The sequence below is a fragment of the Scleropages formosus genome, chromosome 11, assembly GCF_900964775.1.
Source record: "Scleropages formosus chromosome 11, fSclFor1.1, whole genome shotgun sequence".
NCBI lineage: Eukaryota > Metazoa > Chordata > Actinopteri > Osteoglossiformes > Osteoglossidae > Scleropages > Scleropages formosus.
In genome coordinates this window covers 4,288,967-4,316,123 of record NC_041816.1, presented here as the reverse complement: position 1 = coordinate 4,316,123, position 27,157 = coordinate 4,288,967, and the positions used below count along the sequence as shown (strand labels likewise).

Genomic DNA, 27,157 nt, shown 5'->3' with positions numbered 1-27,157 from the left:
AGCTGATATACGTGGCCGTGTACACCCTTTTGTGCCTCGCACGTTTTGGAGATTGCTTTAATGTTGGTTATTTTATTGTAAGGACAGCTGTGTGAAATATGTTATCCATAGTTTCCCACAAGATATTAAAAAGAAGAGCGTCCTTTTGTCCGTGTCCATCTGGATTTATATACTTTTACGCCTTTCTGGAATCCACGTGAGGATCTGGGCTAACTCATTAGCTTAGCCGGATCGTTACAGCGCGCTCCCTGGACCGTTAGGTCGGGAATAAATCAGCGGGTCCGAAGGGGCTGTACAGCGCGGGCTGTAGGACTGCAGGGCTCCTTCGGGCCCACATACACACATTCACCGGAGAAACAAATCAACTCGCACCGCACCCCCACCAAACCACACACACTCAAGCGCATCGAGGTTCGCACCTGTGTCTGTGACCTGTCTAGCTTCTGTGTGAGGCACTGCGCCGGTTAATCCCAGTAGTTAGTTACACAAAACCCGGTTCCGACCGCCCGAAAAAGCGCAAGTTAATACATATAATAATTCATTTAGACGCGTTTTCTCCAAGCGACGTACATCTCATCTCAGAGACAATAATTTGTGCGTTAGGCTAGGAGAAAGAGCCCGTAGCTGCAGGCATCATCATGATGTGATTCTTAAGTAAACATTACATAGTTCGTTGTTTCTTTCCACTTTCCACTCCGCCGGCGATGTTCATCAGTAACTTCACACAGAGAGAGAGACACACAACTGGATTCACCCGAACACCACTACTAGTAGCAGTGAGTTTCAACCACTCACTGTTCTGAATCGTTCGGATGGAAATTTAACTTAAAGAACGTGTTCATGTGTAAATGTGTGTGTACATCACGGGAGGAAGAGGCAGAGGGACCGTGACAATCAATGCGCCTGTTAGTGCGCCGCAGCGAGACGAGAGAGATGGGTCTCCCTCCGCCGACACTCACCGGACAGCTCGTCTGGCTCCAGCCCCGTTTCCGTGTCCAGTCCGCAGATCACGAAGTAGTCCGCGAATCGGCACGAGCTCGAGCTGAAGCCGGTGGTCATGATGATGGTGGCAGTGGTGAGTGAGAGGCTCCGCTTCTTCACTCGAGGTCATAGCCGGGGGTCCGTGCAGCCATTGCGGGTATACTATTGAACCCTAACAGCACGGCACAAGCGACCGAAGTGCATGCTGGGCCTTCCAGGACAGCAGTTTTCCTCTGCCCCAGACCCGCCTCGAACCACCGCGGTACCGCGTAAATCTCCCTCACCCTGGCGGAGCGGAGATTCTACGCATGCGCGCGTTCCACAGCGAGGGGACTGTGTCAACCCTTTCTCAGTGGCGGAGATTCTGCACATGCGCGCTTGTCCCAAAGCGGATTACTTACTGCGCTTCACTCCGCAGAACGAAGCCCGGACCCACTTAACTGTTTCGTCTGGTTCACGTAATCACTGCTAGGAGGAAGATACAGTAAATGTTTTTTTTATTTTTATTTTTATCACACACGTAACAGGGAGATAGGAGAGAAGGTGTGCCCCAATACTCAACCGAAGGTACAAGACACGTTGTGAGACCACTTTTTTAATCTAAACTGAGACTAAACGAAAAAAAAGAAGACAATTTGTTATTCAAAACTATAAATCAGTGGAATGAAACATCTCTGAAGAATAATACATATGTTTATTACACTTCTGTTTATATACTGAGAACATAGTTTATTGAAAGATGTTTATTGGTAACACGCACCACTTCTAATTCCAACGATAATAAAACAAGTTGTCTCAATAAATTAACTTTTCATAATGTAATCTATTAAGATAATATAAAGCAGGCGTTTTTTTTCTCTACACAATAGATGTTCTTAGCCCCTTTCTCCGGCGCGGACCCTTCAAGACTTGACAAAGGTCAAGGACCTCTTAGAAAAATCTCCATATAGATAAATTCAGAGAAGATATTGTACTCAATTTATTGTACTGAAAATCGCTGCCTTCCACATAAGCGTATTCCATAGGTATTGACAGCACAGTAGCATTTTTTAACCTTTTTTTACCTACTGTTGTTTTCAAAACAAGCAATCCAACGACCTCGAAGGAGTACATGAACCCCAGGTAAAGAAACCCTTCTAGGCTGATCTCTTCATTAACTGCCTTAAAATTCCCTCTATGGAAAATACTGTGAGCCAAATCTAAGTACATTGAAACAATTTCCATTTACATATTTTTTGCGCGCGTTATCTCTTTCATACTGATGTGTCCTTTAAAGTGAAGAGATAAAATATTTCCTTATGTATTTATCAAATCCTACCTCCAAATAACTGGCTGCCGTCACTAATGAATCACTCGGGAAAATACCGCCTCCTAGTGGTGACATGTGAGCACTGCGGTTTTACGCCACACTTTCCTTGCGCGTCATTTCATGAAATATTTATACAAATACTGCCCAATACAATGCTATAAATGTTTTAAAGTGAAATGGAGATTGTATTAATACCTGCTTTCCACAACCTGTAAAAGTCCTCATCAACATCCATATCGCATAAATTGAAATTCAAGTGTCTTTATCTGTTAGTAGAGTATATACTAGTGGAAGTGAACTTTACTGTCATTCTCCCTATATGAGTTACACATACTGACATGTTCTATCCCATAGTTTGGTATGAATACTCTCTTTCACAATAGTTTCCTGCTTTATGTTTTCCCAAGAAGTTTCTGCAGATCCTTTCGAGTGATTGCCATGCAGCTTTTACAACTCCACTTAACTCTTCACCAGACTTGTCATCTTTTATCACTTCTCTTATGTGAGGACCTGCAAAAATACCTTCCTTAATCTGAGGATCAATAATCCTGGGACATTTACTCCTCGGGGACAGTGAACCCAGTTCCTGTTTTATCTATTGCTTTCACAAACTACTTGTCTAGGTCATGGTGACATCCCGAATGGGTACTGCAGCTCTCTCCTGTGTGGCCTTCCTGCTACTGCCATCAAACCTCCATAGCTGTTACAGAATGCTGCTGCATGAATTGTGTTTTACTTGCCAAAGCGTTCCCATGTACAGTATCTCATCTTCTCATTTCTCTGCACTGGCTTCCTGTAGCTGCCTGGATCAAATTTAAGACCCTGCTTATTGTCTACAAATGCATGGATAGAACTGCTCCCAGATATTTGCAAGACTTGATAATCCGCTACACCCCAACCAGACCCCTTCGCTCGTCTACTTCTGCTTGCTTGGTGGTCCCACGCAAGAAAGGTAAGGCACAGAGGTTCTGGCTCCGTTGTGGTGGAATGACATCCCCCTTTCACTCAGAACTGCTGAAACTCTGTCTATATTCGAGAAGGGTCTGAAAACTCACTTCGCCCATCATCTCTTAAGCTCATGTATGGTGTCCATGTTCACGCAGCATAACTTTACGATCATGCCCAGATCAGCCTTTACACAGCCGCTAACCCTGTACTGTATGTAAATGTTTGTGTACCTTAAAAAATAATCTTGTAGGAAGGTGATCAGGAATCGTATATTCAGAGTTTTATGCTGCTGCTTGTGTGATGAACATTGGTGAAAGAAGTGAAAAGAAACTAAGTTTACTTAAGAATCACATGTCTGCAACTACGTCTCTCTTTCTCCTAACGTAATGTACAAATTGTATTTTCTCTGAGATGTATGTCGCTTTGGAATAAAATGTCTGCTAAACGAATAAATATAAATGTACAAACTTTTTCATAATTTCAAGTATGATGTGCATAGAAGGAACTTAAAACTCTTCTGTGCCAGCTGTCATGCCTTCTACCGCTACCTTGAAGTTATTTATTGTAGAAAACAATAATAACTTGATTTTGCTCAATTAGTGTTACAAATAGGCTACTCTAGTTAAAATATAGCACCACAATGTCACTAATTGAAGAGAACAATGATGGGGTCACAAGAAAACTAAGCTTGACTGAAAAAATCTGATTTCATTTTTGAATTCAGCATGAAAAAAATCTGCTCAGAACACCATGACTATCCATGTGTCAGATTTGTTGTTGATCAGTATTATTGATGAACAGTCACTTGAAATTCCACAGCTTACATATATACTTCAGTTTATACTTAAAATATAAGTATCTCACACAGGGCACTTCAAACTGTGACATAATAAGAATAACCAAATTACTTTGGTTCTGTGATGCTTATTTTTAAATTGGGAAAATGAGAAAGGATTGTCTCATTCTATAGGTCAATGTCATGTGGTCTAAAGTTGGTTCAGTGTCACCGTCTGAAACCGCTTGTCCCACGTGGCGTCGCGGAGATCCGGAGCCTAACCTGGCAACACAGGAGGGGGAGGGGACACACCCAGGACGGGACACCAGTCCATCACAAGGCACCCCAAGCGGGACTCAAACCCCAGACCCACCAGAGAGCAGGACCCAGTCAAACCCACTGCGCCACCGCACCCCCCTCTTGGTTCAGTGTTGATTGTCCAAATTTTGCCTTGTTAACAACCAATCTGGTATCAGTTACACTTGTGTTTGCATTCAGCAAATTACAAAAAGAGTAGCTCTGAAAGCCTCTAATATTCTGTAGAAATGCTATCTGAACAATATGGCTATTTAAATATCACAGTAAATAAGAAGTTTGTATTTTGGTTTAATTTTCACCGTTCTCATATTACATTACACACACACACACACACATTTTCAGAACCGCTTGTCCCTTACGCCAGTCCGCCGCAAGGCACCCCAAGCGGGACTTGAACCCCAGACCCACCGGAGAGCAGGACTGCGGTCCAACCCACTGCGCCACCGCACCCCCTTCCATATTACATTATTAACTGTTAAATAACTAAATAACACACACACACATTTTCAGAACCGCTTGTCCCAGACGGGGTCACGGGGAACCGGAGCCTACCCGGTAACACAGGGCGTAAGGCTGGAGGGGGAGGGGACACACCCAGGACAGGACGCCAGTCTGTCGCAAGGCACCCCAAGCAGGACTCGAACCCCAGACCCACCGGAGAGCAGGACTGCGGTCCAACCCACTGCGCCACTGCGCCACCGCACCCCCTTCCATATTACATTATTAACTGTTAAATAACTAAATAACATCCACTTCCAAAAACACCAAAAGAACATCCCCAGTAACTTCATGTAGGACTTTATACCCTTTATAGAGTGCACAGGAAAAGACAACCAAGTTACTGTATATTCAACATTCACAATATAAATAATGTGTAATGGTTTAAAAAATAACATGAACCCTTTCAGAAACTCAGATATCACACCTTAGATATAATATACAAAAAACAGATAGTGAAATGTAGAAACCTCAAACAGCACTGAAAATATACATTTACATTTATTCATTTACCAGATTCTTTTCTCCAAAGCGACATACATCTCATAGAAAATACAATGTGTTCATTACATAAGCAGGAAGAGAAACTTAGATGCAGACGTGTGATTCTTAAGTACAGTTAGTTTATTTCTTTCCACCATATGCACTGATGTTCATCACATGAATAGCTGCATAAAACTTTTATGAGAATATTGACGATTCCTAATCACCTTCCTATTCGTTTTTTTTTTGGAGGTACTGTCTATATAAACATTTACATTGCATTACAGGAGTAGCTGCATAAAGGATTGATCTGGGCATGATCTTAAAGTTATGGTGCATGAACATTTATACCTTACATGAACTTAAGAGATGATGGGCGAAGTGAGTCTGGAAGAGATGAGTTTCAAGACCCTTTTTCAATGTAGACAGAGATTCAGCAGTTCTGAATGAGAGGAGGAGGTTGCTCCACCTCAGTGGAGCTAGAACCAAGATCTTCCATGCTTTACCTAGGCATGGGACCACTAAGCAAGCAGAAGTAGACAGGCAAAGGGGTCTGGTTGGGGTGTAGCAGATGATCGAGTCTTGTAAATAGCTAGGAGCAGTTCTACTGATGCATTTGTAGGCAATAACCAGGGTCTTGAATTTGACCCAGGCAGCTATAGGAAGCCAGTGAAGAGAAACGAGTAGGGGAAATACATGGGAACGCTTCGGAAAGTCAAACACAACTCGTGCAGCAGCATTCTGTATCAGTTGCAGAGGTTTGATGGCAGTAGCAGGAAGGCCGCATAAGAGAGAGTTGCAGTAGTCCAAACGGGATATCACCATGGCCTGGACAAGTAGTTGGGCAGATTCAGTTGTGAGGTAAGGACGGATCCTGTGGATATTATGCAGGACGTATCTGCAGGTTCGGGTTGTGGCTTCGATGTGCTGAGAGAAAGACAGACTTGAGTCAATCGTCACTCCTAGACTCTTAGCCAAGAGGTAGACAAGATGAGTGAGTTGTGCAGTTTGACTGATAGATCATGACAGGAGGACGGGCTAGTTGGGAGGTAAAGAATCTTTGTTTTGGAGAGGTTGAGCTGGAGCTGGTGATCAGACATCCAAGCAGAGATGTCTGACAGGCAGCAATGTGTGCAGAAATGTCTGATGTCTTATTCATCGGAATAAGCAATAATTTTTTAACATCTGTGCATAAAAGACTCCCGTCTAGACATGCAGAACTTTTTCAGATTTTACTATAACTTTGGCAGATATTTCTTTCAAATGTTCTATAGAACACACGATCAGTATTAGTATTAGCTTTATCAGAAAGAACCATTTCCGCTCATGAACTTGTATACATATGATTGTATGAAGGAAGTAAAATGTAATTGTTTCATTTCTTTAAATATGTATTGCAATCAATAATAAAATCATCAATAAATAATAAAAGCTGTCAACTGTAAACCAATTTGTTTTGTTCAAATCTTGTTTCCACACATTCAGAACAAATTGACTGAAGAAAAAATGTAATAAAGGATAAATGCTATCCTGTATTATGAAACAGACTGCAGCAGAGTGGGACAAATTATAAACCTGGAACTGATTGCTTGGCAGGGGTGCGGTGGCGCAGTGGGTTGGACCGGGTCCTGCTCTTCAGTGGGTCTGCGGTTTGAGTCCTACTTGCGGTGCCTTGCGACAGACTGGCGTCCCGTCCTGGGTGTGTCCCCTCCCCCTCCGGCCTTACGCCCTGTGTTACCGTGTAGGCTCCGGTTCCCCGTGACCCCGTATGGGACAAGCGGTTCTGGAAATGTGTGTGTGATTGCTTGGCAGAATTACAAAATGCGAGCTAAATTTGCAAATAAATTCATGTTTTTTGCATTAATATCACAGATGCTATACTGTACACAATTATGTAAGTCCCTAAAGCGCCTACCTCCAGCTGTAGTACCCTTGACTAGAGCATTTACCTTACATTTGCCCAACTGTATAAATGGAAAAATAATTTTAAGTAACTTAACCGTGTAAGTTGCTTTGGAGAAAAGTGTCAGGAAAATGAAAGTATGAACTATTCTGGAAAAATGTGTATGTGCTCAGGCCTTTAAACAATAAAACTGTGTTTGACCATGTGAGGGTTGTAGTCACAAAGTGCAAGCCTCAATGGATTCGACTGTAAAAAAACAAGATTTCTACTATACATTATTTGTAATATTGAAAAGTAAAATTAATAGGATGAACCACATGTGATTTTTACAGCAGTGATAATTTGAACTAGTGCATTAAGTTCAAATGAAAAATTTGTCCCAGAGCAGAAAAAATTTAATGATATTGCTTTCCACACACACACACACACACACACATTTTCAGAACCGCTTGTCCCATACGGGGTCACGGGGAACCGGAGCCTAACCCGGCAACACAGGGCGTAAGGCCGGAGGGGGAGGGGACACACCCAGGACGGGACGCCAGTCTGTCGCAAGGCACCCCAAGCGGGATTCAAACCCCAGACCCACTGGAGAGCAGGACTGTGGTCCAACCCACTGCGCCACCACACCCCTTACTATTGCTTTCCAGCTATTCATATTTGTGTGGTGTGATGGAAATAAACATTCCAAAAATGTAGAAAAAGGAGAGCTATAGTCATGCAGCTGAGTTGATATGGTTTTTTTGCCCATCACACTGTCACATCCACGCCCACAACTCAATCAACAGCACCTGACTCCATTTCAGCACCTACCCTTTAAAAGACACTCTGCATCTCCCATACCTTGCAGAATCTCGTCAGGGACAACTGCCCTTTCCCGTGACACTTCGTTCACAAGCATCGCTAGCTCTTCGTTCACGTCCTCCGGTTTTTAACCCTTCGCTTCGTTTCCCGACCACGTCCATGGATGCTCGTTCCTGTCCTGTTCGCCGTTCGACCGACCCTTCGCTAAGTCCCCTGACCCCACCCATGGATCTTCGCTCTGACCCTGACTACCGATCGATCGACCCTTCGCCTGTCCCCGACACCGAGAACTCGCCTCATTCCTCGTCTCCGGATGAACGACGCTGCACCTGGGTCCAGCCGTCCCAGGCCCCTATGTTTCACGTGACACACACACAACGCTCCAAGCCAATCAGTGGAAATATGATAAAAATCAATGAAGTACACGGCATCCCACCTCTCCCTCTGCTGTCCTGAAGTAACCATCATTTTGTGCTTATAGTACCATCAATGGGCACTTTTTCCACGGGCCTTCTTCTGTTACACAGCATTGGGTATGAACCATATGAAGCATGCATAGCACAAGTTCCAAGGAGAAGCAAGGGAAAGAGAGATGAATTCTACTGCAGCTTCTTCTGGAAGAAAACGGGCAACAAAAAGTGGACAGCTAGCAGCCCCAGCACTAGAAGACAACTCCATGACACCACATCCCCTGCAGTGTTGAGCTTGTACAGGGTCGAACCGACACTGATAGCCATTAAAGAAGGTGCAGCAACTCCTAGAACCAGAGGAACAGAAACAGGAACAGATACAGCCTCAACACCAAAAAGAACACACACATCAAAACACTGTTTCCATGAAAACCACGGTACTACAGTATTACAGGTCTACACAGTATACCGGAAGCAAATGCTGATCACCTGTCATTATAAAAGTGAAACAATAGCAACATACTATTTTTTTACTTAGCTGATGCAACTTCTAAGCAACTTACATCATTAAACTAACGACAGCTATTTACTAATTTATAAAGCTGCACATTTTTTACTACAGCCATTTAAGGTAAGTACAATGGTACTGCTGCAGTAGGTGAGATTTGAACTTGCAACCTCGATATGTGAAGGCAGCACTGTGCTATCCCCCTATCCCCCATGTGTGTCAGCTGTCCTTAAGTGAAATACATCTTAGGTAATAAGTAAGAACACATTTCAATAATGCAAAGCTGTTCTTAAATAGGCTCCTTCCCCAACGTGTAATACAAAGTATAAGATTAGGTTATCTACTGTAGTATACTTAGATTATCTACTATAACTACATTTCATGCAAGATTCTGCCATAAAAAAATAATTATATGGCCACTAAAAGGAAAAAGTTTCACACTGATTTTAAATTCAGAGTACAAGTGGAAAAGAACAATTAGTGCACTTATAGTTGACAGTAATAAAACGAATGTTCTGTAAGAGCCCTGACAGGTAAGACGATATCATGGGCATTAATTTTCTTTCATTCATTCCCTTCTTTCTAGACTTTTTCCTGCTACTTTACTCCTTCTGAGAATGGAGTTTTTTTCCTTTCAACTCAATCCTAACCATGAACATGACACTGACAATGAAGAGGAACTAGTTCCAATTCGTACTGAGGAATGTGCCAAGGAAAAAGACCCCCAAAGGCAACTTAATCACATGGGAGGTGATGATGATAAACCAAGTGAGGAGGAAGGACTTAATCCTCAGGAAGATTATGTAACTTATTACACGTTCTCTGTGCTTGTTGACTTGCAAAAGCAAAGCAATAAAAACAGAAGAAATGGTATACGGTGAAAATATGTGCAAAAGATTAGCTGCGCAGAGGACTGTTAATGAACAGCGTTAACAAGGAAGGATTCAGGGCTCCTTTGTGTGAGTTCTAATGAGGGAACCACTCTTCAAAGGCCTTTGGGGAAGGACCTTTAAACGACTACAAGGAGCTGAGTGAGAGGTTACCCAGCATGCAATATTCTGCTGGCTAAGAATCGTGTACTTTGGTAGTGAGTGAATGGCTCCATTCTGCTCAGATCCTAGTCAGTCTTTTGTGAGCTTACTTATTCATTCAGGACAGGTTAGATCCCCAGCAGCCCAGCCTACCCCACACACTTTGTTTAGGACTTTTCACTCAGCACATTTGTATGACAAGGATGGAGAGCGCTTGCCTACTGAGCCCACTTCTAAGCGCTCTCATTGAGCTATCAGAGACCGCTGTCCAGTCCACCTGGTAGGATTACAGGTAGCAGAAGGAGCCCTACCTGGTACCAAGGCCAACCAACCAACGTCTATAACCACTTGTTCCGAACGGGGTCGCGGAGAGCAGGAGCCTACCTGGCAAAAGAGGGAACAAGGCGAAGGTGGAAGGGACACACCCAGGACGGGACACCAGTCCATCACAAGGCACCCCAAGCAGGGCTCAAATCCCAGACCCACCATACAGCAGGCATTGGCTAAAGTCGCCATGCCACCACGCCTCCCTGGTACCAAGGCCAGAGCACTAAATAAGCAGAAGAGATTATCAGAACACATGCTGGAAGTGGATGGTCAGCCAGAAGGTCCAGTGTTCTGTTAATCAATGTGATGCATAACAAGTCCGAAAATCCAACACTATAAACTGCGAACACTTGAAAATATAGCCATTATTACACATGTCCATTTTTATAAAAAAACTGGTAGTAAGCTTGTGTTACCTGCACAGGTGCACAAGTGGAAAGTACATTAATGGAAAGAGGTAGAAGTTTCTGGACAGGATTCTGAGGAGGATGAGGAGCTAAGACTGGAAAATACTTGATGGTTATGGTAGGACGGTTAACCCAAGATCAATAATGCCAACACACGTTTAACCAGACAGAGTTCTTTGGACTCAGTGGTGATCAAAAATAATCTATCAAAATTCATAAATGCCATATGCTGATATGATGGACTAGAGTTTTATCCAGGCTGTACCCTTCTCCACACCTTATGTTTCCAAGATAGACTGCAGACCCCCACAACCTTGCTCTGGACAAGTGGTCATCGGTAATGGATTTAGTCCATAAACTTTCCACAGGGTAAAACACCAGATGGCGGTCTTGCATTTCCCAAAAGCGCAAGCAAGTCACTTCTTCCTGTCCGGACAGCTGACCATTTTTCTAAAATTGCCCAGGTTCCTTAATACACTTAGTGTATTAAGCTTCATCCGTTTCCACAAATGACTTGGTTCTATTCAATACAACGAGAAACGAACAACTTCAATCCACGTCTCAGTTTCACACAAAGAAGCCATTAGAGACGTCTAAGGAAGAGAGACAGCAGATCACCTGTCTCTGTACCCAGGTAACTAAATAATGAAAACAATTCAAGTAAGATTAAAAAAAAAAAAAAAAACATTATAGATGAGGTTTCTTTGTTTGGACAGCTGGATTTCTGCATTGTTTGACATTTTGTGACATTCATCATTTTGGACTCACAGCTCCTAGCACAAGACGAATGAGCAGTACAGGAGCTCAAGTGAAGCTGCACTGCAGTAGACTGCTTTTCTGCAGGATCAACCCAGCGCCCCAACAATGTACACGTGGCACAGGAAAGGGGTGGATGGGGATAGAACAGGCACTTTATTAATCCCTGGAGGGATGTTCACTCACACAGCAGCTCAACAAATGACAGGTAACGACAAGTTGCGCAGTCCTACCCAAACAAAATAAATAAAAAACAAATAAGTAAAGGGCATCCTGTACTGTAGGCAATAAAAAAATTAGCCACACTAGACAGACAATAAATTGAAACGGCGCAACGACTCTAAGGTCGCAGGGCACTTCCGCACGTCTGTGTAACAGGCCCTTGACCGGCATTATGGAAGCAAACGGTCGTCGGTAAGAAGGACCCCAAATCCGTAGGACAGGAACAAGAAGATTGCGGTGGCTGAAGGAGCTCGTGGCGATCGCTTCATGGAGGGGATGCGAGCCATTGTCCGCAACGGACTCTTAACTTCCTCCACATCCTGGCAGCTGCCCCTGCGTCCGCTGAGTCGGGGGTCAGACCCATGGCAGAAGCCACTTTCTTTACAAGTTTGCTGAGTCTGCAGGTTTCACCAGATGACTTGTTCTTACCAGTAAACAACTGCGTAAAAGTAACATGGCGACTACAGTTTGGTAGAATATGTACGGTTTTGCTAGACACGTTAAAGGACCTGACCCTTCTAAGAAAGTGCAGCCTGCCCTGTCTTTGTTATACAGTGGGTCTGTGTGTTAGACCAGTCCCCTTTGTTGTTTATATAGACCACAAGTAATGTGTGTGTGTGTGTGTGTACTTGCAGGAGTGAAGAACCTCCACATCTGCACCTCTAATGGTACCTGAGCACAAGGACTCAACACGTCCATCTCTGTCCATCTCTCAAAGGTCTGCACACCAGAGACATTTACATTTATCCATTTGGCAGATACTTCTCACCAAATCGACATACAGCTCACTTATCAAAGGTGTATTTCACCAACAGACGGAAAGATACAGACACGCGATTCTTGAAGTACAGTCAGTTAGTCCATTTTATATTCAGGGATTCTCCTCAGAGATGAATAAATCAATGTCTGCTATAAGAATGAAAGCCAGGAAGACCACTCCTTCATTCCGGTGCACCGTTGTCCGAGCCTGTCCTTTGCAGAAATGTAGGGGTAATAACATTTTTCCCTTAGACAAGCTTTAATAATCATCATTTCAACGATTCATTGTAAAGGAATCAAAACCGGTCAACATCCCCCACATCTGCTCAGCTCGCTCTTTTGTTGACGTGAGTTTTCGGTCAGAGGATTACTGCTGTCCCCCCATGGAGCCGAGAGGCCTGTAAACTGGGCAGCACTCTGATGTTCTCAGGAGCACAAAGACCTCCTGCTGTAGCTGCGCCTTGTCCTCTGTCCCAGCCCTCTCCCACCCCCCAGCTACGTATACAGTCCTGTCCCTTTCTCCAGCTGCCCGATGAACTCACTATTGGCTCATACTTGACTCATGACGTGAGTCTGCAGCCCATCTTCAAGGCAGAACACATATTTTGCCATCAAGAATTCTTTAGCATTGCATTACTATACATGCTACTTACTTGTATTTGGGTTTATATGTGTGTAAATAAAGTGGATGAAACCCAGAGAGCAGAGGCATGCAAGCAGACCCCTCACCTGAATCAGACAAGCCTAGAGGGAGTGAGACAGAACAGTGGTTTAAAAAACACACAGAAAGATTTTTTTTCACCATGGTGGGTTTAAACCCACTAAACCCACAATTTGTGACGGACTGGTGTCCTGTCCAAGGTGCGTCCCCACCCTACCCCAGCCTTGCTCCTTGTTGACAGGTTAGGCTCTGGCTCGCCGCGACCCCGCTCGGGACAAGCGGTTTCAGGCAATGTGTGTATGTGATGTGTGGGTTTAAACCCAGTGAAACCTCTTGCACATATTAACATCATTTTTTGATGTCAACCCTGAGTAGTGTGACTATATTCACCAGGGGAACGAACAAGCCACACAGTACTGGGTCACAAGTGTATATCATTATAAAGCAAAGTGACTAATTCATGGCAGAAGTGTATTACAGGTGTATAAGTGTATTAAAACACAATTGTAAAAGTTACATTAAAGACAAATCTAACTGACCCGATGAAGTCTTATTTAATACTCTTACTATAATTTGCTAATTACCTAACATTCAAAAGTTTTTAACTCATACCTTTTCTAATTACAGCACATGACCCATTTTTGCAGAAGTACCTCAGTGAAAGACACTTCAGTACTAAAAGTGAACGGAACCTGAATCAGCAATCTTCAGGGTAGAAGTCTGTATAATTAGCTACTATGCCACCTACTGTTATTGGCAAGCTAAACATTAATATTTATTCATTTAACTGACACTTTTCTCCAAAGCAACTTACAATCTTAAGCTACCTATAACTATTTACCCATTTATGTAGCTGGGTAATTTTACTGGGGAAATTCAGGGTAAGGACCTTGTTCAAAGGGATGACAGCAGTGGGATTCAGTATTGTTTGTCATTTTGTGACATTCATTATTTTAGACACTGCTTCCAGAACAAAAGGGATGAGCAGCACAGGAGCTGCGGATTGTTCTTCTGGGGGATCAACCCAGCACCCCAACAAAGAACATGTGGTATAGGAAAGGAGTGAATCCAAAGGCAGCACTTTCTAACCACTATTCAAAGAGACTGAGAAATTTGGTAGGTACCAGTTTTGGACTGTAGTGGTGCCAGCAAATGACAACTTTGGCCAACTTCAGGAATGAAATGAGGAATGATCCGACTTTCTTTTCATTATGACAGATCATAGAAAAGAGGAAAAAGCACAACGTTCTTCCGAGGAGAGGGAATGGAGCTGTTTTCTCACTCTTCCCAATCTTTATAACGGGCTAAGGACAGGGGGTCTCAGATAAGACACTGAAGCTGGATGTTTGAGCATGCTGTGACCTCCATTGTTACAGTAAGTCATATAGCTGTACATGTAAAATTGTAAACTTTGATTAATACAATTACTGACAACATAATTACAGAAGGCTATAAATTGGAGGGAAAACAAATATAACTATTTAAAAAAAAAACAGTGGGTCTGTTTTCTCATTGTTGGTGGTGTTAAAGATATTGTCTGTAGCTATATTTTTCACTTCACTATGCCATAGTGTGTGGTGACTAAAAATAATGACTTATACTTTCACAACACCCTGGTGATACACTTTCGAAGGTAAGAAGCAAATACTATAGCTCCATACTTGCATGTGGTTACTGTGCTAAGTGAATCCATGACATTTTCATTAATCCTGAAATTTTATTTCAGCTTCGCAGAGATTTCGACGTAAGATGAATCTGGGCGAGTCAGTACTGGAAGTGAACAGCATTTTTGGCTGCAAGAACTAGCTCTACACAACGCGACACTGAGTGCGTCTACTGACACTACTTCTATACATGGACACTTAGTAATACATAATAATCACTATCCTAGGTAATCCAACAGCTGTTAAAATACATAGCGTGCAAAATGTGTCTTGACTTGAGCCCAAAACAAGGCTAAAAAGCAAGACTTAGCCCAACCGAAACGTTTTCAAAATGGCTGCCAATTCGGGAACCATTACAGAGAGCACAAATAAAATCTCATATCCTTAAAAACTTTTTCTGTAACTCATAATTATTATAGTGCATACATGAAAACAAACTGAGTTGTGTTGCTTCCGCGAAAATGTATTATTTTCTAAAATTTACAGCTACATTCTACAGATTAAAATGGCGCCCAAATTCAACCCCGCAATCTGTGTAACCTAAAATCGGGGGCTGGTCGCTCTGCTCGGAAAATGATTGACAGGGCGTTAGACCACAAGCAGTGGGGGATTGTTCGCAATTGTTTCTTGGCAAGCAATCAGAGTCCTCTCGTTTCTGTGGCGGAAGCAGATTTTTTTTTCATTCATTTGCCGGGGCTTCTCTGCCTAGGAACATTTCCTGCCCTGATGCATGGTGGTCGGACGGAGGGATTGTTGGAAAATTCCGGAGGTTAGTATATAAATGTGTGTGTTTTTTTTTTTTTTTTTTTTTTTTTACCCAGTGTGCCTTCTTTCAAACAGCCATTTGTGGAAGGAACTAACGAAGGGGGCTGGTGTACGGTGTAGGGAGGCTGTAGCAGCAGCGAATAAACAGTAGTGAAACAGGATAGAAACGAGCGAAAGTCGAAAGGCTTTATAAATAATTAGTTGCTTTCCACGTTGTAGTTCCGCTCGTGGTGCGCGCGGGAGCGCGCGTCGTGTCCAAGTTTCGCACGGGGCCGGCAGCAGTACTGACACTGACACACGGCTGCTCCACATTCACTGCTGTCTCTGTGCTGTATTTCCACGCTAGTATTTTTCTATCATTACCCTCGTGAAATTAACTCTCTATACACGCCTGCATCAGTCAGACTAGTCAAGAGCCAGCGAATTGAAGCAAAATCAGAGACTGCAATGAATCTCGGTGATAAGTGAAGTAGTTGCGGGGGCTTCCTTCGAAGCCTTCGTCTACTGTAAACAAGCTTATCACACTGAATCAGACACTTCACTTGTTTCCTTCGCTTCAGTTACATAACAATATTTGTGTTTGACACGACAGCACGATATGAACGTGTCCTGTTTCCGTACGAGTAAGAAAAATCCATCTCTTCATTCACGCGGTGTGTGGAACCGAAGCTAGCTACACGCTGCGCTGACTTAGTTTTATAAATATACTATAGCTTCGCGAAACTTAAGGAAGACGAAATATTTTCCTGCAGCACTGCTTAATTCATTTGCGTTTAGGTATGAAAATGAATGCTGTTCCACAGAAGCGGTGTTAGTTATCAAAGTGAACCTGCGCCTCAGTGAAGTACTCGGCTCCGAGTCCATGACGCCGGATGGGCCAACACTGACTGTACACACTACTACTACTATACACATGATGTTGGCGATGTGATTATTAGTCATATCTTATAATACGCGTCGATGGATTTTTTGTGCAGTATGGAATAACTTTAGTGGGAACAATAATAACCTCCTGAGACCCGGCCATTCATTCATTGTTGTCCGCTGTAGGCATCTTTATTTTTCCCTCCCCAGGTTGTCTTCTGGTCAAATTTGTCAACTTCTCCCCATCAAGCTCACGCTTTTCTTCCATGTCTGTCACCATGCTTCATGCTAGGCATCTGAACGCTTAGCATTAATGCGTGTCTCTCTGTGTGGTCGTAGGAGATGAGTGGCAGAGACTGTAGTCTAGAGAGATGTTTCAAGTTTATTGTCATAGGTACCAGTACCGTGCACAAGTATCGTGAAATTCTTCGTGAATGCTTCTCCGCAGACTATGGAGAAAGACGATAGAAATACTGGACGAAACAATGACAATGATAGTGAGTAATGCAATAACGATAACAGCAATAACAATAATACCAGTAGGCAGCCAGAGAACTCAGAACATGAGAATGCTTCAAGTGACTATGTGATCTACCGATGTGCTTGGGTGGAGCAATCCAACTCTAGTTACTAAAGGTGGCGCATTGGTGAGTGTTGTATACTCTTACAGCACTGGGGTAAAAGCTGTTCCTGTACCTAGCAGTGCGGGTTCGAATAGACCTAAGCCGTTTTGCAGATGGCAGGGAAAAGGAAAGTGACTATGATCTTTCATGATGCGCATCGTCTTTCCGAGGCAGCGTGTGGTGTAGGTGTCCTCGACCGATGGTTTCCTGAGCCGTTTCGACCACCCTCCGTAGGGCTTTTTGTCCTGTATGGAGCAGCTGCCACCCCAGGACGTAATACACCCTGTGAGGACGGACTCCACCGCACACCTGTAGAAAGTGGTGAGGACCGTAGTGGACATCCTGGCTTTCTTCAGACGCCTGAAGGATGCCAGATTCGGGAATTCACGTACATGCAAGTGACCGTAGACCATAAACTCCAATCCGGAATATAGAACCTCTGACATGGACTGGGACTACAGGTTTTTCAAGGGTGTAACCCAGCATTAGGTGATCACCTCTTTTGTAATTGTTTTCATAAGCAGTTCTAATGTGCCACCCAATCTTGGAAAGGTGCACCGGAAGTAGAAAGCCGTCTCGGACACACCCCAAGGGTTGACCGTCTCCCAAGCCGTCCATGCTACAGGGCTGAGTTCTTCTACACCTTCTGTAAAACACTCAGTTGGACAGCTTCCTAGGAATCTTATAAATATATCCAATAAATTTCTTTATATTGGTTTCGATAATGAACTGATGTTCAATAATTGATAGTAGGAATAATAGCAGCACATTAATGCATTGGTGTAAAATGCAAGATGACCAGTGTGAATATATATATAGATAGATAGATACAACTTTATTGTGACTGCATAGTACAAGTACACAGCAACGAAATGCAGTTTAGCATCTACCAGAAGTGCAAATAGTAGAATTGTGCAAATGAACAAGTGCAGTTAAAAATAAGAAATTTATGTACAACAAGTAAATAAAATAGGATATGGCAGAGTATGTACAGAAGCTGTTGAGCAGATAGTAGTAAGAATATACATAAATATATATATCTTTAAAGTATGTACAACAGTAGCAAGCATAATGTACCCTGTATGTATAGATAGTATACGTATTATATATCTATATTATACATAGAGGGCGCAGTGGGTTGGCCTGCGCCCTGCTCTCCAGTGGGTCTGGGGTTCAAGTCCCACTTGGGGTGCCTTGCGACGGACTGGCGTCCCGTCCTGGGTGTGTCCCCTCCCCCTCCGGCCTTACGCCCTGTGTTGCCGGGTAGGCTCCGGTTCCCCGTGACCCCGTATGGGACAAGCGGTTCAGACAACGTGTGTGTGTATATTATACATATCTATAAATATATACATTTATCCATATTATATACACATATGTACATACATACATATATAGGTATACACAAAGATAACTAGGACATGCTATAAATTAACAATTATTACAATTAGAATTATTATATAGAGATAACAGCAGAAATACAGGGTGGAGCCAAACTGCATGGTGATTAAAGGCAATGAAAAACAGTTTAAGAAAAAAAATGGCAGTCAAAAACAGTAAAGTATGAGTAAGACAGTAATGATAATACTAACTCCTCAGTGCACTGCTGTGCAGTATGGGCTTGTGCTCCAATATTTTACTGGATAACTGACCACACAAATCATGTTCTTGTTTTATTGTTTCTATGAAGCACTGTTTAGCTGGCATTTTTATGAGCGTTTGGGTATTTGACTCATTTATTCAGTCATGTTTATGTTTTATACTGGACCGATTCCAGCTGACAGCGTTGGTCATGGGTATCAGCATTAGCGGCAAGTGAGGTCCACACCATTGAAATTCAGGGCACTAGTCCATGTCCTCTGCAGCTATGACACTTGCTCATTCTGCTTTTCACTGGATTCTAATCCTTCAGGAAAGAATGGGTATCCTCCAACTTGTAGTATTAATAACCACTCTAGTCAGTAATCAGTGTTTTCGTAGCATAGATTATAACCACTAGCTGCTGTGAGGTCGTCATCACCCACCTCAGTCACGGGCGACACGGTATCGCAGCAAGTAGCGCTGCTGTCTCACAGCGCCTGGGTAGTGCGAGAGGACATGGGTTCGATTCCCGCTTGCATGTTCTCCCCTTGTCTGCATGGGTTTTCTCTGGGGGCTCTGATTTCCTCCCACACGCCAAAGCTGTGCTGTTCAGGTTTCCCCATAGTGTGTGAGTGACACAGAGAGGGTGTGTTCCACTGATGTATGGATGAGTGACCCAGTGTAAGTAGTGTATCTAGCAGTGTAAGTCACCACGGTGAATAAGGTGTGTGGGCTGATAACACTACATAGTGTTCATTGGAAGTCACTTTGGAGAGAAACATCTGGTAACTGAATTAATGTAAATATTTACATGCAAAGTTTTTTTTATTCAGAACATTTTAAAAGACCATGATTTTTCAAATGTCAAAGAAGCAAACCTCTCCTAGCAGTTTCTCAGAATATTTCAGTCTGGTGTGGGGATCAATTAAAATTGCCATGGAAGGTATGTGAACATTTACAGTTACTTTAGTATACCTTCCAAATATATTATAATTTCTGCACACACACTGCCTTTTTGCCCTCTCTGACACCGAGTGAACCTGTGTTGCTCTTGACAGCTGACCATTTACATGCCTCGTGTATGAATGAATGTGTTTCTTCTCCAGGGAAACCATGTTGTTGGCTCAAATTAACCATGACTCTCAGAGTGTGGTGGACTTCCAGAATGAAGGAGGAGAGGGTCAGCATGTCACACTTTGTTTGGCAACAGGTGAGAGCGTAGGCCTTGATGTACTGCAAGATGTATTACCTGACAGCTTGAAAATCACTGTGACATAAGTTACTCACCGATTTCCTTTGCGTCTTTGTCTGCCACATTCCATTCAATAAGTGAGCACGTCTTTTTCCCCTCATAGATGGCGATCCGGTGGACAGTATGGATACAGTTAGTTTGCAGGCTGTGACACTGGCTGATGGGTCCACAGCATACATTCAGCACAACCCCAAAGGTAAGGGCTTTTTGAAATGTGCAGCTTGACTGTTCAGTTCGGTTTATAATGTTGTTATGGGAGATAAAAAAAAAAAAAAAAAAGAATGAAAATTGCCTAGATAGTACAAATGAGCAAAAGAATAAACCTGAAGAGGGCCGAGCAGGCAAGAAGCTGAGTGGAATTGTTTGTTAAAGTTTCTGTTTCAGAAGGGAAGTTAGTGGATGGTCAAGTTATTCAGCTGGAAGATGGATCTGCTGCTTATGTTCAACATGTTTCCATGCCAAAAGCAGGTGTGTCTCATAGTGCTTTTTAAACTACAGGAATATATGGTAGTGTACTGGTTAGCTGGCAGTGTAGTGGTTAAAGGTGTTGCCTTTGGACACAAAGGTTGCAGGTTTGAATCCCACCTCCAGGTGTAGTATCCCTGATCAAGTTACTTAACCAAAGTTACTCCAGTAAGATAACCTTGCTGTATAAATAGGTAAATGTAGGAACCTTAACATTGTAAATTGCTTTGGAGAAAAGCATCAGCTAAATGACTAAATTTAACTAGTGATGTGATATGGTTTGCACATTTATCTGATGTACCGTACCTCATAAATGGAACAAAGTACTAAGATTTTTTTGCGTGGTTGAAATATTGAAAACAAGTCTAATAACTTAACATGGAAGAGTAAATCATTATACTAAAGCTTTGCTTTTTCCCCCTGTTGTTTCTCACCACACTAATGGTGGAAAAGAGGAAACGGGGCCGTGGACCGGCTCACCTTTGTGTGACGTTGTAGGAGGTGACAGTCTGCGACTGGAGGATGGTCAGGCTGTGCAGCTAGAGGATGGGACAACTGCTTACATTCACCACGCTCCCAAAGGCATGTGCCAGGTGTTCTCTGTTGGTTGCTTGCATGAACCAGTGTAAACAGTGCAACTTTCTAGAGGCAGTCCAGCATCTTTGTGGAGTTATAACATCTGTTATCGTTGTTCCAGAGTCGTATGATCAGGGTGCCCTGCAGGCTGTACAGCTGGAAGATGGCACCACTGCGTACATTCAGCATGCTGTGCAGGTACCCCAGTCCAGCACCATCCTAGCCATCCAGGCTGATGGCACTGTGTCAAACCTGCATGCCGAGGGTGCCATCGACTCTGAAACCATCAGCGTTCTGGAACATTACACCGCCAAGGTGGGCTGCTCTTCATGTTCTGCCTGCAATTATCTACAGTGCATATTTCTGCAGACTCTAGCATTAAGTATGATTCATAGTTTTGGGGACAGAGAAACAGTAAAACCATGAATCGTACTTAATGCCAGCCTGCCGAAACCTGAGTTTCGTTTACTTTCAGGAAGTTTCATAAGTTGCATTCTTTTCTCACATAAAAGTGAATGTTTTTTTTCAGACTTTGAAAATATGCATTACACAGTGCTTGTGCTTTTCAGATGGCATCACTGCAGTGGGAAAAAAATCTGTACTGTGCATTTAGAGTGAGTGACTTGTAACCTGAAGGTTGTTGGTTCCAGTCCCACTCCTGCACTGCTATTAACTTTGAGCTATGCACTTGCCATGTGAGCTGTTCCTGCATAAATTTGTAAAATGCTGTTGTTGACAAAATGGTAAATGAAATGGCAAAGTGAGAAGGAACAGAATGCATGGGTTTTACTGAAAGCATGTTGAGACATGGTCTATTTGTATCAATATACCTCCATAGCTGTGTTTAAGAATAGTTCAAGAAATGCTTTGTGAGCATTCCGTGAGACTTGACCCTTTTTCTGTGTTTCTCAGGTGGAGACTACTCCATGTGTCACAGCCTCAGGGTTGCTTGGCGGCAATGGATCGGATGGTGGTGTACAGATGCAGGTAATTTAACTGGTTCACACGGGTAGTACCACCACTTCTTGTCCCACCTATATTTTAGAAAGAAACTTGAGGTCCACCCCGCTTTCAGATCGTTCTCCAGGATCACGGGGCCAGCAACAGTGTGGTCAAGGTCCCGTCCACAGAAGAGAAGTCATTTCGTTGTGAATACAGTGGGTGTGGGAAGCTCTACACCACAGCCCACCATCTGAAAGTAGGGCCTTATCTTTGCTTTACAGATAGACATCTGATTGTTTAATGTCCTTTGAAGTATTCAGCATTTATAGTTTTTCTTGTGTTACATTTAGATATGATCAGTAAATGAGATCTTGTGTTTGCAGGTACATGAAAGATCCCACACAGGAGATCGACCATACTTGTGTGAGCACCCAGGTTGTGGCAAAAAGTTTGCCACAGGTAACTATCTAAGCAAAACTCCCACCCCGATTGTGTCCTTTTTCTTGACTCCTCTGTGTAGTGTTTCCCAAGCGTTTCAGATTGTTGTTTTTTTTTTTCTTTATTTTTTTAAAGGATACGGCTTAAAGAGCCATACAAGGACACACACTGGTGAGAAGCCGTATCGTTGTCAGGAGCTCAACTGTCGTAAGTCATTCAAGACATCAGGAGACCTTCAGAAGCACATCAGAACGCACACAGGTAGACTACAGTGCAGCTGTGTTGATCTTCACATCAACAAGATTTTCAATCAGCCTTTAAGTTTGTTACCTTGTGGGCTATGTCACAAGGCCCTGTGGATAAGCACATGTTCCTTTACTCGTACAGGAGAAAGGCCATTCAAGTGTCCGTTTGAGGGCTGCGAGCGCTCCTTCACCACCTCCAACATACGCAAGGTGCACATTCGTACCCACACAGGCGAGCGGCCCTACTACTGCTCGGAGCCGGGCTGCGGACGGGCCTTTGCCAGTGCCACCAACTACAAGAACCATATGAGGATTCACACAGGTATGTAGCAAACCAGTGCTGCTCTCTCAACAGTAACTTCATAGCTGCTAAGATTCATGTTGATTGCGCTCTTGGACGTCAGCAGTTTCCTGTGCTGCATTTCATTGTATCGCACCACATTTGATCCAATGAATAAGAAGGACAGAGTGAAGATTGTCTGTTTGTCTGTCCCGAGCTGCTAAATGTTGACATGCGCTGCATCCCTAGGGGAGAAGCCATACGTGTGTGCAGTGCCAGGCTGCGAGAAGCGCTTCACTGAGTACTCCAGCCTGTATAAGCACCACGTCGTCCACACACCCTGCAAGCCATACGTCTGCAACCACTGTGGCAAGACGTACAAGCAGATTTCAACACTGGCCATGCACAAGCGCACCGCACACGATGACACGGAGCCCATTGAGGAAGAGCAGGAGGCCTACTTCGAGCCCCCTGCAGGTCAGACCTTTATGATATGTCATGCACTGACGGGAAGTTCTCAACACTCGGGCCTTACTCTGGGGTTTTCAGAGGGAAAAGTTCATCTGCAACTGCTGAAATTTTTTTTGACAACTATGGTGTGTTTTTGGGACAGTAGCGATTGTGACACTTTAAACATGCTAAGTTGAAAGTGCTATTTTATGCGTTTTCTTCGTATTTCCTAAAACAGTTCTAATGTCAAGAAATCCATCTTAAGACTATAGCAATGAAAAGTAGAGCAAATTTTAAATTGTTTTTGAGAATTCTCTACTTATTTTTGAAGTCTTAAGTTGTCGGTTCATGTAAAAGTACAAAACGTATCATTACTTGCAAAGCAGGAGTTACAGTAAAGGTGAATGTCTCTGCATGTATGCTATACAATCTATGAAACAGGGTTTGACCATGATAGTTCTTATTAGAATGTCTTTGTCTGGAGCTGATGTTTTTTGTTTTGCCCCAGAAGCCATCGATGACCCTGGAATGAGCTATGTTTCAGAGAAAGAGGGAGATTCTGGTTCGGAACAGGTGTCTTCTGAAACAGCGGAGGTCATTGAACATCAACACATGGCTCTCATTACACAAGATGGAACTCAACAGGTCAGCTGCTACAGTATAGAATCAGGCAACAACAAAGTTATGTACAAGGTGTTTCTTTAAGCAGCAACAAGTTACTGTAAATTATACTCTCTACAGTTCACTACACTTGTTTTTTTGACGGGTATGATGATTATCTACCATTTAATGTGTGACTTCTAAAGGGATACAACAGTAACCTGTTCACAAATGTAGCTCCTTAACACTTAAGATGACTCCTTCATGACAACATTAGTCAATATTTTCAAGTTTAAATATTTCATAAATGATAACTTTCTCTCTCTTTTAAAAGTATCTAATTTAGTAAAATTAAAGAATCGAGTGCACGTGATGTTCATTTGTAATTTCAGGTCAGTATATCTCAGGCCGATGTGCAGGCAATAGGAAGCACAATCACCATGGTTACACAGGACGGCACAACCATCACTGTACCAACCCATGAGGCAGTGCTCTCTTCGGGGGTAGCAAATGCAGTGAGCATGGTAGCAGCTGATGGCTCAGATGAACATGTACGTTCTCTCCATTATTTAGTCGGTTATCAGTATCTGCTTGAAAGATTGTCAGAAATCTGAATGTGTGATGGAAACAGTTAAATTTCCATTTTTTTTTGTGACGTAATAATAAAGCAATGCACATTGATAGTAAAAAAGGCTTGGTTTAAAGGAATTTTTGGTACTTTACCTTTTTTTTATAGTTTCACAGATCATTAATTGTGTAGTACATTCCTAAAGTTTATTAATATGTGGGTATTTCCACAAACAGTTAGGGAAAGTACCTTTCTAAAACGACCCCTTCATGTTTTTAACCTAGCAGTCAGCAGTCTGACTGGGGGCTTGGAGCGCTAAGGCAGTGTGAAGCATTATGTCTGACAGTTCTTGTCTGTCATGCAGGTAACCATTGTGACCCCAGATTTAGCCACATTCCATACCACTCAAGCGGCGATGGACCAGGAACATGAGCATCACTTGGTGACGACCAACCCTCACCCTGTCACGCTATTGGCCACCTCCAATGGTACCCAGATTGCAGTTCAGGTAGGACAGTATGAGTATGAAGAAATCACAAGATGTATCAGATTACACTGATATAGTCCATGTGAGAAAACATGAGACAGCATAAATTACACAATGTTATTTTACATTAGATATCGTTGTGGAAAAAAATTGTCAATCTGTGTTTCTACTTCAAATGTCATTGGAACTTGTATTTGCGAAAGGCCTAAATATTACTGTGAATAATAGCAACATATCTTTATGAAAGTATGTTTTGTGAATCGTGCTAGAACAACTGCCCTCAAGCTGTATCAAGGGTTGGTAGCTCTCAGGGCTGATTTAACCACAGCTCTCTACTTTCACAGGAAAGGGGTTTAGGAACAGGATGTGTCATAAAGAAGGTTGTAACCCTACGACTGTTGGGGTGCTAATGTCTGTATGTTCAGCCTTCAAGCACCTTCCTGCCTGCCTAAGAGGCCTGCATTCCGATAATTTATTAAAGTATAGGAAGATTTATTACTGGTTATCAAAATGTGCAGAAAGTGCCCAACGGAAAACCTGGTTTAACGTTTCAGTACCTCAGAGTTATTTATTTATTTAACAAATATTTATCTTTTGGGAAGGAGATTTGGGATGAAGATTTTTGTATGGGGGGGGGATAGTTTTATTGTTCTTAAGGTCTTTATTAATTTAGAATGTAATTAAATCATATTAAGTTTTTTAATAATGAAAGACATTTTGCATAATTCAATGTAATATTTAAATGCTTGATGTAATTTTTAATCTTTCGTTTAGCTCAGTGAACAGTCATCACTGGAAGAAGCAATTCGAATAGCCTCAAGAATACAACACGGAGAGACTCCAGGCCTGGAAGAATAACACATCCGCTTACTGGCTTCTACAGTGTTCAGGGAAAAATTTGCTGAAAATTTGTTTCTTGCATGTTCAACAAGGGCTCTTGCAATTTGCTTATAGGTGATTGTCTTGATTTTTGTAAATATTTTAAATATCCATGTGGTACATCATTCCACCTCAGCTGAAACATATTTGTGAAATTTGAAGCACTGATGAGAAGTCCTAATCAATTTGAACTCCAAATTTTATAATTTTTGTCAAATATATACTTATGTCAATATGCTGTTAGTGCTTCTACTCTGTATATTTGACCTTTGATAATGTAGGAATAAGGAAGGAGCTTTGTTGGAAACTATTAAAGCAATACTCTCCTGGCTTTCATTGCTCCACATTACTGCAAATATGTTGGTGTGAGCAGTTTTCAGTGTTCATGCCATCTTATTATAGCAATAGTGAAATACTCACCATTAACAGACTAACCTGAAAGTAAAGAACAAATAATTAGTGGTCATATTTTATATTTAAGAAGATATCTTGCTATGCTCTCGCACAACGAACCAAAGGGTGCAAAACCACACTGCTTCAGTTCACATATCCAGTAGAAATCTTTAAAAACTTCTTCGTAATTTAAGCCAGTGCTGTATTTATTAGTTAATGGTACAAATCAGTTTACATAGTTATGAAGCATTTGTCCAGATTGGTTAGTTTTGAATATCCAGTCTTCCTGCACTTTACCAAGGTTATGTATTCCGGACAAAACGGCTCCGCCAACTGAATTACCGTATCGTTAAGTCGTCACCCGAGGCCCAAAATTTACACTTGCTTATTCTAAAATGTCACCAAATCACCTTAAAATGGACACAATAACTTCAGTAGTGAATATTACTTAATTTACTTGATGAATTGCTTGATAAAGCTGTATCGCCGTTTCCCAGCTACTATGTAGCGGAGAAGCGTTCAAACTTTACACTTAGACAGTAATGGCTGCTTTTGTACCGTATTCATTCAACCATTAATACCAAAAAGGGCTTGAGTGGCTTGGTGGCACAGCAAGTACGGCTGCTGTCTCACACCGCCGGGGTGGTGCTAGAGGACATGGATTCGATTCCTGCTCAGTCTGTGCGGAGTTTGCATGTTCTCCCCATCTCTGCATGGGTTTTCGCTGGATGCTCTGGTTTCCTCCCACTGTCCAAAGACATACTGTTCAGGTTCACCCATAGTGTGTGTGTTCCACTGATGTATGGATGAGTGACCCAGTGTTAGTAGTGTATCTAGCAGTGTAAGTCACCATGGTGAGTAAGGTGTGTGGGCTGATAACACTACACAGACAGAGTTCATTGGAAGTCACTTTGGAGAAAAGTGTCTGCTAAATGAATAACTATAATGTGTCTGCTAAATAAATAACTGTAATGTAAGAGCCCCACAA

At 42.6% G+C, this 27,157-nt stretch overlaps 2 protein-coding genes across 7 annotated transcripts in view; one reads left to right on the top strand and one right to left on the bottom strand.

Annotated features, from left to right (window-relative positions):
* The window catches only part of LOC108934638 (DENN domain-containing protein 5A-like), a 45,685-nt gene extending 44,330 nt beyond the window's left edge, over nucleotides 1–1,355 (bottom strand). For all 3 annotated transcript variants that reach the window (XM_018752595.2, XM_018752596.2, XM_018752598.2), the window contains exon 1: nucleotides 960–1,355. In XM_018752595.2, coding sequence (XP_018608111.1) covers nucleotides 960–1,059 — 100 coding nt within the window. In that variant the 5' untranslated portion in view covers nucleotides 1,060–1,355. The remainder of the gene's footprint in view (nucleotides 1–959) is intronic.
* Nucleotides 1,356–14,831: 13,476 nt separating this feature from the next.
* Nucleotides 14,832–26,107, top strand: LOC108934506 (zinc finger protein 143-like). 4 transcript variants are annotated; one of them, XM_018752383.2, is made up of 17 exons: nucleotides 14,832–14,927; nucleotides 15,474–15,533; nucleotides 19,701–19,804; nucleotides 19,950–20,042; nucleotides 20,219–20,314; nucleotides 20,765–20,893; nucleotides 21,009–21,202; nucleotides 21,800–21,874; nucleotides 21,963–22,085; nucleotides 22,213–22,288; nucleotides 22,403–22,528; nucleotides 22,655–22,834; nucleotides 23,042–23,269; nucleotides 23,754–23,887; nucleotides 24,235–24,393; nucleotides 24,775–24,918; nucleotides 25,672–26,107. In XM_018752383.2, the coding sequence occupies exons 3-17, from the start codon at nucleotides 19,708–19,710 to the stop codon at nucleotides 25,753–25,755; spliced, it is 1,938 nt and encodes a 645-aa protein (XP_018607899.1). In that variant the 5' UTR covers nucleotides 14,832–14,927; nucleotides 15,474–15,533; nucleotides 19,701–19,707; the 3' UTR covers nucleotides 25,756–26,107. The 4 variants fall into 4 exon arrangements, with proteins under 4 accessions (XP_018607899.1, XP_018607896.1, XP_018607897.1 ...); XM_018752380.2 differs by having other exon boundaries at nucleotides 14,835–14,927; nucleotides 23,751–23,887; XM_018752381.2 differs by lacking the exon at nucleotides 14,832–14,927 and having other exon boundaries at nucleotides 15,465–15,533; nucleotides 23,751–23,887.
* Nucleotides 26,108–27,157: the final 1,050 nt, after the last annotated feature.